The sequence below is a fragment of the Dipteris shenzhenensis genome, chromosome 2 (assembly GCF_047967505.1).
Source record: "Dipteris shenzhenensis isolate YYH24624 ecotype China chromosome 2, Dip_SZ_1.0, whole genome shotgun sequence".
Classification (NCBI taxonomy): domain Eukaryota; kingdom Viridiplantae; phylum Streptophyta; class Polypodiopsida; order Gleicheniales; family Dipteridaceae; genus Dipteris; species Dipteris shenzhenensis.
Genome location: NC_141597.1, coordinates 29,702,149 through 29,714,401, shown reverse-complemented (window position 1 = coordinate 29,714,401; position 12,253 = coordinate 29,702,149). Strand labels below are relative to the sequence as shown.

General features: G+C 52.8%; 1 protein-coding gene across 1 annotated transcript in view; it reads left to right on the top strand.

Moving 5' to 3' along the window:
- The window catches only part of ATLIG4 (DNA ligase IV), a 205,995-nt gene that overhangs the window by 115,667 nt on the left and 78,075 nt on the right, over window positions 1-12,253 (top strand). The window contains exons 14-16 of the mRNA XM_087387540.1: window positions 10,776-10,810; window positions 10,901-10,959; window positions 11,827-11,910. Of these exons, the coding sequence (XP_087243666.1) occupies window positions 10,776-10,810; window positions 10,901-10,959; window positions 11,827-11,910 (178 nt within the window). The remainder of the gene's footprint in view (window positions 1-10,775; window positions 10,811-10,900; window positions 10,960-11,826; window positions 11,911-12,253) is intronic.

Sequence of the window (12,253 nt, the reverse complement as noted above, 5' to 3'; positions counted from 1 at the left end):
AGGAGATTGGATCGACAGCCCTAGATAGATCTTTACGTCAGCCGGTCTCACATCTCCTACTTCCCCTCTCATGGCTGCCATTCTGAAAGCTTGGGATAGCTTCAGAAGTACTCTTCGGAGAGTTTCACCCTCCTCTCGTGAAGAAATTGACAGGCAGCTCGTCATGTGGAATGATTGTATACTAGATGAGCATGGTAGATCACTGGGCATGTCACATTATACGCAGTAGCCTAGATGGGAGTTGGGACCTGCATCCATGGTGGGTACTTGGAAAGCTTTGAGGATGCTTCCAGAGGATCAGAGAGCTCGTTCAGTTAGTCACCTCATAGGAAGTGCAGCCAGGATGGAGCAGATAGATGCATCCATACTAGTGGAGTGGATGGATACAGACCATTTGCCTATTTCTGAGTCCACATGGTTGGGGGCTTTTTTGAGGACAGGTATCCCTCTGCAGGTTATAGCCTTGCGGGATGCCCATGAGGTTACCCTTGTCTTTTAGGTTCATGCAGGAGGCAGACTCCACAGATCTTCAGAGGACATTCTTTTGGAGGCTCATTTTGAGCTTGTCAGGATTGCAGGATACATGGAGATGGGTAGAGACTCACAGTGGTATCTTGATCCAAACCCCGTTCTCCTGGCTGTTGGATCTTTGAGGCTTTGGCTGTATGGACGTTCCTCTATTAGATCCTTGCAGTGGGATCCAGGGGAATGGGAGTGGATAGGGAATTGAGAGAAGAGCATCCCCTTCTTTTTTTTTGCGGAAAAAATAGTGCTAATTATATTACTTCGAGAACAAGATACAAGAGGTCAGCATTGTAGCTGACGGCTGCGTTCACAAATCGGACGCAGCCCAAAAAGATAACAAAAGTAAAGCTCTCTCTCACGGAGGGATAAGGCGAGTGTGAATGAACAGCCAGAGAGGTGGTGAGTAGTGCCACTGAAGGCCCTGCGAAGCCTGCTCGAAGAAGAGGCCCTGTGTGTCCCAAACCCGGAGGAAGCGTCTCCGCTTCTCCCGACCGGCCTGGGAGTCCCCCTGTATCTGGTCCCACTGGCCTCTGAGGGTATGTATAATCTCATTCCAGATGTCAGTCATGATCTGGGCAGTCGATAAGGAGGTGCCACCGAGGATCTGCGCGCAGCGCGAGGTCCAGATGTGCCAACCTGCGATGCTGCTGATAATCTCCCAGACTGGCTGCCTCTCCTGAGCTCCTGTGCCGGCCTCTGCCAGGTGCTGCGGGATACTCTCGAGCGGCCCCCACGTCCCCTGTGTAATAAGGAATGTGGGGTCCTGCTGACAGGCCTCGAATAAATGATGAAAACCAGGTGCGGTGCTGCACCAGCAGAACGCGCCCCAAGTGATCAATCCTAGCTCCGGTGCTGCGCGAGTAAGGATCCCGAAAGTCCACCTCCACATTTCCTGGGCGCGAGTGCAACTCCATAGGCAGTGTTTTGGTGACTCCTCGTCCTCATGACAGATCTGGCAACGTCCGTCCTGTCCAATCTGCCTCAACCAGCTCCCCACTGGAAGACCTTTGTGGGCAAGAAGCCACAGGAAGTAGGAGATCTTCCGCGGCCGCCAGCTCTCCCACAAGGCCTTCCAGAAGGCCCGCAAAAAGAACCTGGAAATACCCTGTGCATACCAACTGGGCCGCTGGGTGGGATGGCGGCTCTGCATCCTCCCTAGAACTCGCCTGCCCAAAGTTGTGCTGTAGGCAAAGAAGGAGGTCGGCCCCTGACCTGTCGCAATCTCTGGCCATCTCCACTCTCCTGGGTCCCAATCAAGCTCTGACAAGGCCCGCCCCTCCCAAAGCCAGAGACGCCAAAGCTGCAGCTGATCCTGCTCTATGCAAGGGTCGGTCCGCCAAACCTTCCCCACAAGGCCTACGACCCGAATCCTCTGCCATGGGAGTAGGGGGTCGATGAGCACATCCTCTCTACTGAGTCGCCCATCCCCCAAAACCGCGAAGAAGGAAACAGAGGAGTCGTCCATCCGCCCTGCGACCACCAGTGGGATGCCACGGGGGGTGAACTATCCCAGCCAACGGTCATCACCTGGCATGAGGATCTGAAGCTCAGGTGGAACCAACCAATCAGCTGGAATCGCGCCGTCAATCTCCGTACGTCTCGCCTGGGCTCCACGGGCACCTCCAGCTGCGTCTGCAAGATCAGCCGTCTCCAAATGTCTGTACGTGTCCCTCCAAACTCGAAGGGACCGGGCTGGCCCCCGCATCCAGCCGTCCCACCTGATGTGTGATCTCTCCCCCAACTGAAGGCCCTCGGCATCTCTGACCTGATCGTTCCAGATAAGCGGCTGGTGATCGATCTCCTCCTGACAGCTAGGAGGGGATTGAATGAGACTGAGGCGGAGCCGCCTCCACACCATGAGGAGGCTACGAACGAGTGGGGAACGGGGCTGAGTGAGCGGGGCGAAAGTGAAGATCCACCTGAGGGATGGCAGCCACTCCACCTCGGCGGGGGACACAAGAACCGACCCCCTGCTGAAGTAACATCTTCCACGTTTGCCCCCCCGGGGTCAAACTGCGGATGACTAGCTTGCCTAACAGGGCCTGACTCTGAAGCTCTGGATCGATGACCCCCAGACCTCCCTCGGCCTACGGAAGAATGACTGTCTGCCAAGCAACCCTGGCTCTGGTATCTCTGAGGCCATCCTCCCCGGACCAAAGGAAGTTCCGAACCAACCTCCTAAGCTGTGCCACGCTGGATCTCGAGAAACACCAATAGGAAGCCACATACCAGGCCGTGGCTAGGAGGACCTGGTTGACTATCAGGGCACGACCTGCAAGGGAGAGCTTAGCAGTGCTCCAGAAAGCCAGCTTCCGTCGGATGGAATCTAGCACCGGGAGAAACTGTTGAGCTGGCGTGATATCCAGGCCGACCTGAAAACCAAGGTATCTAGCTGTCTGTCCCCGCGGAATCCACCTGAAACCCAAAAACCTCCCCCACTGAGAGCACGCCCCGGGGTCTGTGAGAAAACCAACTGATTTGTTCCAGTTGATTTTTGCACCGGCAGCCGAACAGAAGATCTCTAGGGCCATCCTCACCCTCTCCAGCATCATCTCATCATCCTGGACATACAGTGCTGTGTCATCCGCATACTCCGAGTCCAGGAGCTCCGTGTCCTCCCGGAGTGGGAGGCGAACACCCCTGAGCCCAGTAGATCTCGCCCGAAGGTAGTATGTCATAGCCTCAGAGAAGAAGAGAAACAGGTAAGGAGCCAGGGGGCAGCCCTGACGCACTGATCTCTCCAGACGAAAACGCTCACCCATCCTGCCGCCAATGATGACTCTGCTAGAAGCTGTCCTGTACAACGCTGAAATACCCTGAATCCATCCTGCTGGGAAACCTAGTCGCTCCAGAGTCCCCTCGAGAAAGGACCAGTCCACTCGATCGTAGACCTTCTCAAAGTCGAGAAGTAGGATGGCTAGGTGTGACCCACTGTGCTGAGCCCACTCCGCTGCCTCTGAGAAGGTGAAGACATTATCCAGGATACTGCGATCCTGGACAAAGCCTGTCTGAGTGTCATGAATGAGGTCTGGAAGTAGAGGCCGAACTCTGGCGCTGATCATCTTGGCAAGGATTTTGCAAGCAGTGGTAAGTAGGGTGATCGGGCGCCACTGACGGATCTCCTGTCTATCTCCTCCCTTCGGGATGAGGCAAAGCAGTCCCGAGGAGAGGCTCTCTGGCATATAACCGCTGCTGAAAATCCTCTAAAGAGCTGCTAGGAGGGGCTGATGGATCTGATCCCAGAAGGAGGTGAAGAATGCTCGGGATAGCCCATCCTCGCCCGGGCACTTCTGCCCGTTGATAGCCATCAAGGCCTCCAACATCTCGTCCGTAGTGAACGGTGCCAACAACGGCGCCTGCATGCTGGGCTGGACCAGGGATGGAATGTGCCTCCACACCTCCTCCCGGGAGCGTCAAGTGCGAGGGGCAAGCGGCTCCTGCTGGAAAAGAGTCCTATAGAAGTCGGTAGCCAACCCCAAGACCTCACCCGGATCCGTAACAATGTGCCCCTCTGCTGTCCTGAGACTCCGGAGCTGATCACTTGCTGCTCTCTGGCCATGCGTCCTGAAGAACTCCCTGCTCATCCGGTCACCCTTCCGAGCCCAGAAGGAGAGAGAGGCGTGATAGGAAAACTCTGACCGGCGCTGGAGGGTCTCCTCAAGAAGGGCTCTGGCTCAAAGGGCCTGGATCCGAAGCTCCTCAGAGCCTTGGGCTGCCTGCTGGAGTCGCTGAATGGAGGCGAGGTCCCTCTGAAGAGCTCTCTCTCTGCCCCACCACTCTTGTCAAACCTGTAGGGCTGCGAGCTGGCAAATCTGGCTGGACTCCTGCAAAGCCTGCGCCACCGAATCAACCAGATCCACGCACTCGCCCCAATCTCTGTCCCATAGACTGCAGATACTGCTGCGCACGTCCACCCTCGAGAAAATGGAGTCGGGAATCCGGCATGAACGGGGGGGAAGGGCCTGGGCTGCCAAGTCTAATGATAGGAGCACAGGCGCATGGTCGGAAAGTGTCGTCCCTGGAACTATACCCGCCTGACCGCCTCTGCTAATGGCCCAATCACTGACATAAAATCTATCCAGCCTCTCCAGGAGTCTGCCTCCTTCCCTGCGGAAGCCCCACGAGAAGTCTAGGCTCCCGTGCCAACGCCGGAAGGACGGGTCTCTCCAACTGTCCCTACCTCTTGTCGCGAAGATGAAAGAGTCCCAAGCGGACTGCTCTGCCTGAGCCATACCTGTAAACTCCGGACCTCTGCCCTGCTGGTCCTCCAGGGTCTCCAGATTGTTGAAGTCACCTCCAACAATCCAGGAATCCATGTCTGGAAGAATCCCTGTAAGTGTCCTCCAGAAGGTGGCTCTGCACCGGAGGTCTGTGGGAGTATAAATGTTGAGGATTCCTATTTTGGAGCCCTCCAGTTCCAGGCCTACCCAAAGGGCACGGCCTGGGATCAACGTGCCATGACCGAAAACTCCCTGGGCTAACTGCTCGCACACGGAAGTACAGACACCTCCACTCCTCCCCTGTGCGCCGATCGAGGGCTCCCAATAAGTGTGGGAACGTCCAGGGAGAACCTTCCCGCAGCTACGGGAGTGAGCCGCAGAAAGCTTGTGCTCCTGGAGCAGAAGTACATCCAAATGACCAATCACTGCTGGCTGAAGTTCCTGTCGCAAAATGAGCTTCCTGGGACCACGGGTGCCAGAAGAGTGAAACCCGTTCACATTCCAGGATACGAGGTGTAGGCTCATGGTGAGGAATGGGAGGCTGCGAACAACTGTCTGCTCGCGGTCGAAGTCGATGAAGATGCTGACATTTCGGAGTGGAGGCGCTGTCGCTTATGAGAAGGTTTGGAGGGGGAGGCAGGGTCGTCCTGCCCGTTCTTCAACACCTTCAGCAAAGGCGAGAGGCCTTTGGTGCCATGAGCAAATGCTTTCTGGAGCCAGCTCGAGATCTCTAAAGTAGTCATCCCGTAGAAGGCTCGGAGTTTCTGAGGGGACTAGGCTCTGACATCCTGGGGGAGGGGCCATGACAGGGGAGGCCTGAGGATCACAATCAGTCGGAAGCGTTTGGCGGCCCAACGCCACCGCAGGCGCACGTCGCCCTCGGACCACTGAGTCTCGAGAAGCCGCCCACCGGACGGGCCTATCCAAGAGCAAACCTGAGCGTGCGTCTGCTCTCTGAGAGCCTCCTAGACCGAGTTGTCTGTCCAGGCCTCGGTGCCGTTGCTGAGGAACGTGAAAGCAAAGCTAGGGCCATCCCTAGGGGCCAAGGCGGCAATCTTCCCATCCGCCTCTTTGCGGAGCAGGAAGATACTGATGTCGAGACAAGCCAGGAAGGTCCCGAGGTTGGCCATATCCAAGTAGTCCCACGGGCCAGATCTGTAAAAATCTCGAGGAAGCTCTCTCTCCTGAAGCTGAGACCCATCAGAGTCTGCCACTGAGGGGCTAGGACAGGGAAGCCTGCTCCAGTGGTGGTGTAGACTCCGGGTGTCCTGCCAGTGGAGGGGGGGGGGGGAGGAGGCTGGGGGGTAGGCGACTCAGACTCCACGGAGGCGACTAGCGGAGGAGGTGGAGGAGGAGGAGCGGGGGCTGCCCTCGGTTGGGAAGCCGTCGGTGCAGCTAACTCTGCAGGAGAGTCGAGAGAGACGGGGGAAGGGGGATGGGGATGCATCTGGAACTGGGGCTGAGAAGGAGGAGGAGGAGACTGAGGAGGAAGAGGCGGGGGCTGAAGCTACGGGTCGGGAGAAGGGGGGTGAAACTGGGGAAGGGGCTGGGGCTGAGTGGAAAGGGGCGGGGGAGCGGAAGAGAGGGGGATCTGAGGCTGTGAAGGGCGGGCTACTGTCGAAGAAGAAGCTCTCCCAGGTCCCTGGGGCGGCTGCCTGTCAGGTCTCTGAGGTGCTGCTGCAGGATGGGTAACCTCTGCCTCCTTGCCTTTATCCGAAATCTTCTTGTTCTTTCCTCTTTTCCTTCTAACCTCAGTCCAACTGCCCACTAACTCTGGACCGGACTCCGGCTGCCTCGGCTCCTCCTGACGTGGCTGTCCGGAGGGGGGGGGAGGGGGCGGGGGCGGGGGCGGGGTAGGCCGAGAAGAGCTGGCGAAACGTGGACAAGCAACCGCCAAGTGCCCAAAGCCGTGGCACCTCAGGCACTGGCCTGGCTGTCCGGTGACTACCATGCTTTGGGTGATGCTGCCGGCATCTGTCATGATCTCGATCACTGCAGGGAGAGTCGCAGGATCCGCCACAGCCACACGGACTCGGGGGGCTCCTGCCGTAGTCACCGCGTCGGCGAAAGTGTCGTGCATAACCCAGCCAAAATGGGAGCACAGGTCCCTGACAATCGGCCGCAGCTCAGCAGCAAGACCTGGAAAAACTAGCGTCACTGGATGGCGAGGTATACGGAACCGAACATCAAAATCCGCTGCGCTGAATCCACGGTACCACGGGACTATCATGATAATCTTTCCATCCACCGACGTGGGGGAACCAGCAATCAGGTTGCTCGCATCTTTCTCATTGGAGAGTTTGAGCCAGAAGATGCCCCTTCCCATAAGGGCCACCTCCTCAATATGGCCATCCTCTAGCATGAGAGTGGACTGGAGCCAGTCCCTAATGGTTGATCTGGAGGGAGAGTGTCCAATGACTCTGCCGTAAACAGAGGTACGGGCAAAGTCATTGGCAACCTCCTGAACCCAAGATGATTGTTGCTCTGTCAGGATAACGCGGTAGGCATCTGGAGAGGGAGGGTCCGACTGGGCCTCCGGTTCCGGGCAGGGAGCCGCCATACCGCCAAGACAAACTGCGAGGCTTCCGATGAAGAAAAGACTGCCACCCAAAAAGGGGCGGATAGAAGCGGGAGGGTGGAGCCTGGGTGTGAAGAGGACGGTTGCGGAGGCGGAAGGCGGGGGGAGAATGGAGGGCGGAGGACGGAGGAGGCGAAGCGGAAGGCCGGGAGGCGAAGGTGACGCGGGGTGGGGACGGAGAGCGGGTGAAGTGAGGAGGATGCGGGAGCGGGGGGAGGCAGGGCGGGGCGGGAGGGCGGGAGGTGGCGGGATGGAGGGGCGGGGCGGAAGGGCAGGGCGGAGCGGAGTGAGGGGGCGGGAGGTTCGGGGGCGGAAGGGCGGGGTGAAGGGTGCGGGGAGGAGCGGAGGGCGGAAGGGCGGGAGGGGCGGGGGGGGTGGTGTGGCAAGGGGGCGGGGAGGTGAAGCGGGGGGCGGGGGAGGGGCGGGTGAGGCGAGGGGGCGGGGAGGTGAGGCGGAGCGACGAGAGGGGGGGTGAGGTGAAGCGAGGGGGGGGGCGGCGTGAGTCGAGGTGAGGCGGAGGGGGGGCGAGGGGGAAGGGAGCGGAGAGGCGAGATGAGGCGGAGAGGCGAGGGGGGGCGGAGGGGGGCGAAGGGGGGTGAGAGCGGAGGCGAGGGGCGCGGCGAGGTGAGGCGGCGGGTGAGGGGGGGTGAGGGCGCGGAGAGGCAGGGGGTAAGGGTGGTCGAGGCGAGGAGGAGCTAGGGGGGGGAGGTAGAGCTAGCGGGGGGGGGAGGGGAGGCTCGCAGGAGTTTCCAGAAAGTATTGCTGCATGAGCATCCCCTTCTTTCGTTAGTCGGTCATAAATTTCAGGAGATTCCAGCTCAGTTGTAGAGGCTGGAGGCCCTCTAGAGCTCCTCATTGGGATACTTTTCAGATTTTTGTAGAGATGCAGATTAACGTTTCGAGGAGACTTTGGAAATCCCTCAGGAATAGGAAAATCACGTTATTCATCTGGCTTACTATTCATGGATGGATTGCAGTGAACCTGTGGAGATCCAGGTTTGAGGTTGACCCTACATGTCCTCGATGCCACTCAGCAGTTGAGTCAATGCAGCACTGCCTTTGGGAGTACACTGAGGCAAGGACGGTTTGGAAGGGTGGTGCTAGGCTACTTTGCACTTTTCATAGAGCACCCTTCTTCATGACTTGAGGATCAGTTGCTTGGTTGTGACTCACTGGTCCACAAGCTTTCTTCGAGGGACATGACACGGACACAACTTTGTTTGTTCGAGGACATCTTGTGGAGTCATGCTCCCTTCGGGATGTTGCGTTTACTCTATTCAGAGCTCCCCACGCTTCTGTAGACACATCTTGGGAGATACTGGCTAGTATCATAGCATGGCATATTTGGAGAGCCAGATGTACAGAGGCTTTGGAGGACTCCCAGGTTCACCCTTCTCAGACTATGACCAGTATCTGGGCAGATACTATATATACTTTGATGGCCATTTGGGCGAACATATAGGGAACCTCCAGGAGGAGGGTCAGAGTCTAGAAGGATTTTTGTTTGCTCATTCTGAGCTGTTTTTTCTCATGCTTGACATGATGTACTCCCGCACTTGAGCTTGCTCTGCAGTTTTTATTCATACTGAATGAAGTACTTTTCTTGAAAAAAAAAAACTGATCTTTGACTGTCAGCGTTGGAAGGTGGAATGCATTTTTGACCCTTTATATTGAGGATTGAAGTTATTGTACTTTGAAGATGGCATAGTGATGGTTTCAACATCTTTCATGATGTATGAAATGAGCTTGTATTTGATTGACTATACCTTGCCATCCAATCATGACCACCTCTTGTACAAGAGTAGACACTGCCCTTGCATGACAAGTAGTAAGACCCTCTTCAGTCCAGAGAATTCACGAAATGTTTTTAAGGCTTGGACACTCAAAGAACGTGAAGGACAACAAGGATCTTGTATTGCAGAATATGGACAAGATACATTAAAGAGTGTGGTGAAGGACAAAGAGCAAAGGAGTTACAAGAAGGGCTACACCAAGAACCTCTCCAATGACAATGTACCTCACAGTATGGCAGCTTGGAAGACGAGGAAAAGGACAAGATATGCCATCAAAGGGGAGTATTTCCACACATCATCACCCTAGAATTTTATGTGTGTGGTCAATAAGGTTCTCTGCGGGTAGTCTCCCTTAAATGATTGTGAGTCTTATGTTTTACCTTGCTAGATCTAAGGGTATTCCCATGCACAATCATTGTCTATTCTCCCAATCGTAAACGAAGAGCTGAATTTGGAGTGAGATCATGTTGGAGCAAGGGTGTCCAAATGAGTCTACTGTCGATGCAACCGGAGTGAGTCTAGGTTGTGGATCATGCGTGTTGCCACTAGAGGTGGGCAAGCCATGAAGTTTCCCATGGACTACTGCTAGGGTTGAGGTCATCAATTTGTGGGGGGGAAAGAAGGACAAATTGATGTAATGGAATCATACCTAGGGTCCTAAGGTCTAAGGTTTGTGGTGTGTGATTGAGAGAATCATGGACCTGATTGAGAGATTTGTGGATCTAGATGCTCTCATGAGCTCACATATGATGTCACTACTGGATGTAACTGGTGCCTATATATTGGGTCTATCTCTCATGAATAAATTCTCCCTTTTGCTTCACTTGCTCAATCCTTCTTGTTACTCCAACAATATTTCACTACTAAATCTGGGGCAGATCTATTCAAAGGAAAGTAAGAATGTAGAAAGGGACAAATTATAGCTAAAACAGGTGTGATACCACTTGAGCTTGCACTATGCCAATATCTGGGATACCTCAATAAGATTAAGAAGATGATGCACACCAAATACTACACAAACCATTGGAAGCCACTAAGACCATGGGCTGGTGCAGTGACGGGGGGGATGAATGAAGCTATGGGGAATAAAAAACTGCTGATATACCAGAAAACTAATAAGATGGGATTTGATGTCTGTGCTATTACCCCAACTTCACCTATGATAAAGCATTTGTGCCCTGTTTCTATTCTTTTGCAATATGCTATGGAGAGCCCAGATGCCCAGGCTGGGCATCCATAGAGAGTCAATGTTTGCACAAGATAGTATATAAAGATTTTCTCATCTCCTAGCTCCACAAGTGTGCTTTCCTGCATTTATTTTGGAAGCTATACAATGCTCTTAAAGCTCCCCAAATTCTTCGTGCCACACATGCATTCCATTGTAACATATATAAATAGGTGTGTGTGTGTGTGTGTGTGTGTGTAGAGAGAGAGAGAGAGAGAGAGAGAGAGAGAGAGAGGCTAGTGAGGATGTGTGATTTGGTTAGTGAAGTTGAAGGGGTCAAAATTTTTGAGCTAAATGAGGGACATGGGTATTGTAATGTGTTACCTTGTAACTTTTTAAAATATTAGGATGAGTCATTTGCTTTGCACTTAGAATGCTTGTTCTGGTAGATGATGGTAGACAGCCATTGTGTTGATATGCTGATTCATGTACAGGTGGCTACCTTGGAACTGGGCGTCAGGGAGGTCAGGTATTTGCTATGTTTCTGTTCTATTGAGTTAAGTAAAAACTAATTAAAGAGACGAACCCACGATTGGATCGGTTGATTTTGTGGGGTTAGATGGGTCAATTTTTGTTGGGACTTGCGGAAAGGCCGAAGTTGGGTGGGCATCCTACAAGGTGAGATTTCTACCATCTATTACTAAAAACATGTTTCGTGCATTTTCAGCATATGTTATTTGTGCAGAATAAAGGTTGCATTTTACATTGTTTTTGTTTCTACTTTTACATATTGTGCCGATCATGTGGGCAAGTCAACTCTTTGGCTGAATAATGGCTTGCTTTGCAGTGTTGTAGAGGGGGTGAGAGAGACATAAGAAATGAAATACATGATGTTTAGGTCCAGTGCTATTGCACACAAAATGTTGATCGAAGTGGTTTTGCATTTTAGAGGTGTATAGAGTATGGTTTTGTATTCTAGTGGATAGAGGGTTTTTGTTTATTTACATGCTCATTTTGACTTGTAATTTGTATGCTGAAAATGGCTGCAGATCAAGTCTAAGCTTTAAAGAACCTTCCGGCATAGTTTAGATGGAAAAATTTGTCATGTCATGGTCCATCAAGCTCTATGATTACATGAGTTCCAGTTTGAGATGTTCCAGTGTGTTTTAAGTACGGCTATCACTTTGTTACTGTTCAAATAATGTCAAGGTAGCATACATTGGGAAATAGTTGAAAAGAACAGCATAGTGTTTTTGAAGAGCACCATTCAAGTAATCATGATGTGATCCACATAGATTCATAGAACAGGTAGTGAGAAGGTGTGATCCACATAGATTCGTAAAACAGGTAGTGAAAAACTGAAACATTTGCTGTACCATCCTTTCCAAGTGCGGCATTCGCTCTTGGCTTTTATGCAAATTATGTTTGATCATTTCCCCTTCTCTCTTCAATGCTTTCTTTTCTAAAAGGTTTGCTCATTGAGATGTAGATAAAAACAGGTACATCATTTGTATTTTCTAAGGTTGACTTTGTTTGTATGGATAGGTTTATCTCTTTTTGTAAGGTTGGTACTGGCTTAAGTGATGACGAACGTGATATTCTTCTTAACAAGCTGAACCCTTACTTGAGGTAAGAGTTACTTGGATCTTTGAATTTCTATCTGCACGTGCGCACACACATGCACGCAGACATGCTTCCACATAGGTACCCATGTAGAGGGAGAGGCTGATTTATTGATTGATTCAATTGTGCACTACATTTTTTATCTATGGGACCAAAAGATGAAACTTAAAAGTGATTCTTCATAGGCATACGACACTTCTTTTGTAACAGGCCCTAGGTCGATAGTAATACTCCCATCCAATCGAACCCTCAAGATATCTTTCCAAGGTATCCCCTTTAATAGGTAAAATATGTTGAGGGGTAGCTCTATTGCTATGCTATTCGTCCAATCTTGCGGATAATTTTGATG